This window comes from Artibeus jamaicensis, unplaced genomic scaffold (assembly GCF_021234435.1).
Source record: "Artibeus jamaicensis isolate MK-2021 breed Jamaican fruit bat unplaced genomic scaffold, CSHL_Jam_final contig_662, whole genome shotgun sequence".
In the NCBI taxonomy this organism is placed as follows: domain Eukaryota; kingdom Metazoa; phylum Chordata; class Mammalia; order Chiroptera; family Phyllostomidae; genus Artibeus; species Artibeus jamaicensis.
The window spans coordinates 94,858-98,353 of NW_026521917.1; the positions used below are offsets into that span (position 1 = coordinate 94,858).

At 43.9% G+C, this 3,496-nt stretch overlaps 1 protein-coding gene across 1 annotated transcript; it reads right to left on the minus strand.

Moving 5' to 3' along the window:
* Window positions 1–260: 260 nt before the first annotated feature.
* On the minus strand, window positions 261–2,575 carry LOC119036499 (histone-lysine N-methyltransferase PRDM7-like). Its single transcript, XM_053670982.1, has 4 exons — window positions 2,503–2,575; window positions 2,035–2,303; window positions 1,556–1,623; window positions 261–429 (listed from the first exon to the last, which is right to left on the minus strand). The coding sequence occupies exons 1-4, from the start codon at window positions 2,573–2,575 to the stop codon at window positions 261–263; spliced, it is 579 nt and encodes a 192-aa protein (XP_053526957.1).
* Window positions 2,576–3,496: the final 921 nt, after the last annotated feature.

Sequence of the window (3,496 nt, forward strand, 5' to 3'; positions counted from 1 at the left end):
GCCTTTTAGCACTAAAATAAGTTGTATATTTTGGGCATGAAATATTTTAAAAGTAAAAAATATAAAAACTTTGCCTAAGAGTCAAAGGCATATGAATGCATTGCGAATTTCTGAAGCATCTCAGATGAAACTTGACTGACTTTAGAGTGGATTTTACTTCACTTAAGAGTTGGGTCACGAATATTTCTATGGAGAATTCTCTTTTCTTTCTGGTTTGAAGAACAGTGGTGCCCACCTCTCCCACCCGCGAGCTCTCTCTTCTACTTCCTGCCCCACTTGCTGCCCAGCTCCCGGCCATACTCGTCCCCGAACCAGACCAGCAGCTCACAGCCTGGCCTGATGACCTGACAGGTTCGGTAGGAAATCTGCCCATAGTATTGAAAGGCCACCAGGTTCTGCTCTTCATCATCCCGAGCACAGTTCACAAACCTGGGATTGAGGCAGAGGAAGGGAAAGAAAACCATGGTGAGGAATTCCCACTACCTGTTATATCCATGCCCAGCTCCTCACTGATTCTTAAGGCCCTCAGGCTCTGGTGTTGCCCACTGCCCCTAATGCTCCCAGAGAACCTTCTGTTCAGTGTCAGAGCATCTGTCAGCATGTCATGTGAATTCCTACCTGCAAGTCCTGCTTGCAGTGTTCATCTTGCCTAATACCGTTTTCTATAACCCAGTTCTAGACTTAATCTGCACCCTGATTGGCCATAATATCCAGTGATATCTGGATTCTCCAAACTCTAAATCAAGTTGTCTAACACCACAGAACCTGATGCTTGATCTTGGGCTCTGCTTCTAAATTAGTTCACTAATTACTCAGTACTCAGTCCACATCTGTTTTCTCTTGAGAGGCCTTTCTCCAACCCCCCTACACTTTATGTAGGGTACCCTTCACTTGCCTGAGGTTACTGTAGAAAATTGGAGGTCTCTTTGTCTTAATAAAATAAAACAGAACAATAGTAGTTGATTCACATTCTGTTATCCCTGATAAAAGAGAGCCCCTCTCAGGAAAGGGGACCATGACCGTTCCTCTGTAGGTCTCCAAGTCCAGCTCTGGTTTGGAGTGAGGATGGGATGATTTGCTGCCCTCACAGGTTTAGGCCACCATTGTTTTGTGCTATCTTGACACTGTGTGCTTCTTGAAAATTACAGTTTCTGAGAGCAGTTGTTTTTATGTCTGTCTGTGAGAGGTCCTCCATAATGACATGGGTTGTGTAATTTGAAGTAACGTATTCCTTCACCATAACTGGAATATAGTAAGTGCTTAATTAATGTTCATTTGATAAAACAGAGTGTAATCCAGTGTCCCTGGTGAATCTAGGGTCTTGAAGGACCTTTCCAGTGCCCAAGTTGTGTCTAGTTGGGAGCTTTATATTTTGAGGACATATGTCACACTTTTTTTCTAAATGTCCCCTGAAATGAAAGAACACTGTATGGGGGGAAAAAAGGGAAAAAAGGATTAAAGGAGACCACTGAGGGAGGCATGATGAGTGGGAAAGATATATGGGCTTTTGGTGGATCAGTGTCCCCTCTGACACCCAGAGACCAGTTGACCTCACCTCATCCAGTTGGCCCAGGATCTGTCCTTTCCATCCACATACTCATAGCAGTTTCTCCCTTTGGTGATCTGTGTTTCAGAAAAGAAGTTAAAGACCTTTTATTTTTTTGGTGGGAAGGTAATAGTCAGAATTATTTTACTCCACAGTCATCAAAGCTCATTCAGCCTGCATGGGGATTCAACTGCCAGCTGTGACCACGTGATATTTTTCTTATTCATCACTTACACATCTGAGTCTACCTGTCCAATCAGAGCAGGAGCCCCACAAGGGAGGAGCCACTCCTTTGTGTCTGCACTACTTTGCTCCCACTTACACTCTGACCCTTAAACAGGAGCTCTGTGTCCATGTGAAGTCCAGTCAGTACACAGAGCTAACCACATCGTCTCCTCCATGTCTAGCACATAAGAGGTGAGGTCCCTCCAAATTTCAGAAGGAATGTGGGAAGCCAGAGGACAGTGGAAGAGGTAAATAGTTCTCACCAGCCAGGAGTATCTGCTCTTGGCTGCCTCTTCATCTTCTGTGATGTGTCCTGCATAAGGGCCAAAGTGCAGACCCACTGGCAAATCAGCTGCCTCATTCCACACTCCAAGCCCAGCCTCAGGGATGCAGGATGGCCTGATTCGCAACCCAGGGGGCAGGGTGAGGGCTGAGCGGTGGGGATGCCCCTTGTCCACTGCACTGTCCTTTATAAATGTAGGGGGTCCATGCACAGCACAGCTGTTGATGAAGTTCTGACATTTCTTGCAATCTGGAGGCGAGAATGACAGGGGTTAGGGAAGGTATAGCGCCTGTTCCTGGACACAAAGACCTTCAGAGAGAGTCCAGAACTGACACCACTGAGACTGAATCCTGTACTTCAGGTCACTAGAGGAAGGGAATGATTTGGGGACCAAAGGACTAGATGGAATTATTGTATCATAACTTGCTTCTTGGTGAGGGTCACTTACAAAGGTAGTCATCATCCTGGGGCTCGGTGACCTCTTGGTAAACACAGCCCTTCCTTTCTCTTAGGCTGTACATCTTCAAGTCAATCTCCTTTCTCCTGAGTTCTGAGTTGGAGAAGAGCAGATGAGCAAGGTTGGTGGGGTCTGGAGTGTTAGTTCCCATTTTGTCAGATAACACACAATCTCCTCCCATCAATTTATTACCTGTCCTTTTGCATACTCTGGTATTTTACTGTTAACTATTGGTTCAGAAAACTAAGATGCCACACTAACTACAGATGAGTGATTCAATTTTAGTTTCTAGATCTTCCCATTACCAGGTTTAACTTGCCAACCTTTAATCATTCATAAAATGTTTATTGAGTGCACATTATGTGTTAGGCATTGAGTAAAGGCCTGGGCACACAACACCAGTACAGTGTGGTTGCTATTATCACAGATGGACTTATTGGACAACTTGCATGTGTCACCTGTTTTAAACTCAATTTAATGTTTTCAAACAATATGAGTGATGTTTCCTTATCTTCACTTTACACATTAGCCTGCAGGAGCTCAGAGAATTTATAGGATTTGCCAAACGTCCAGTGGTAACTTCAGTCTCTGCTTAGCCCAGCTTAAATCCAGGCCTACCCAAAGTGTGCCTCACATACCTAGGTCATACTTATCAGTCCTTCTGTAGGACTTAGAGGAACTAAAGTTTCCAAAGTATTTTCTCTTATCCGATTTTTGTCTAGTGTGCTTTCCAAAAGCACATGTTTCTCTAGGAGGGGACATTGGTTTCTGGGCATGCTCTGAGTCACTTGCAGTCACCAAATTTGCAGTTCCTGACAATTCCTTCAAACTGTATTCATTGTTTCATGGCACTCTGGATGTCTCCTTCAATATAAGAATCACATGTTAAAGGATAACATGTATTTAATTTTTTAAGGCTTATGATATATTTTACATGCATGTCTTTAAAACTTCTAACCCTTGGAAATACCTAGGGAGAATAAAT

Coding starts and splice junctions, on each gene's coding strand:
- LOC119036499 (XM_053670982.1), bottom strand. CDS start 2,575: ATGTACAGCCTAAGAGAAAGGAAGGGCTGTGTTTACCAAGAGGTCACC. Junction 1,624..2,034: donor AGAGCAGATACTCCTGGCTG/GTGAGAACTATT, acceptor TCTGAAACACAG/ATCACCAAAGGGAGAAACTG. Junction 430..1,555: donor TCCTGGGCCAACTGGATGAG/GTGAGGTCAACT, acceptor CCTCAATCCCAG/GTTTGTGAACTGTGCTCGGG.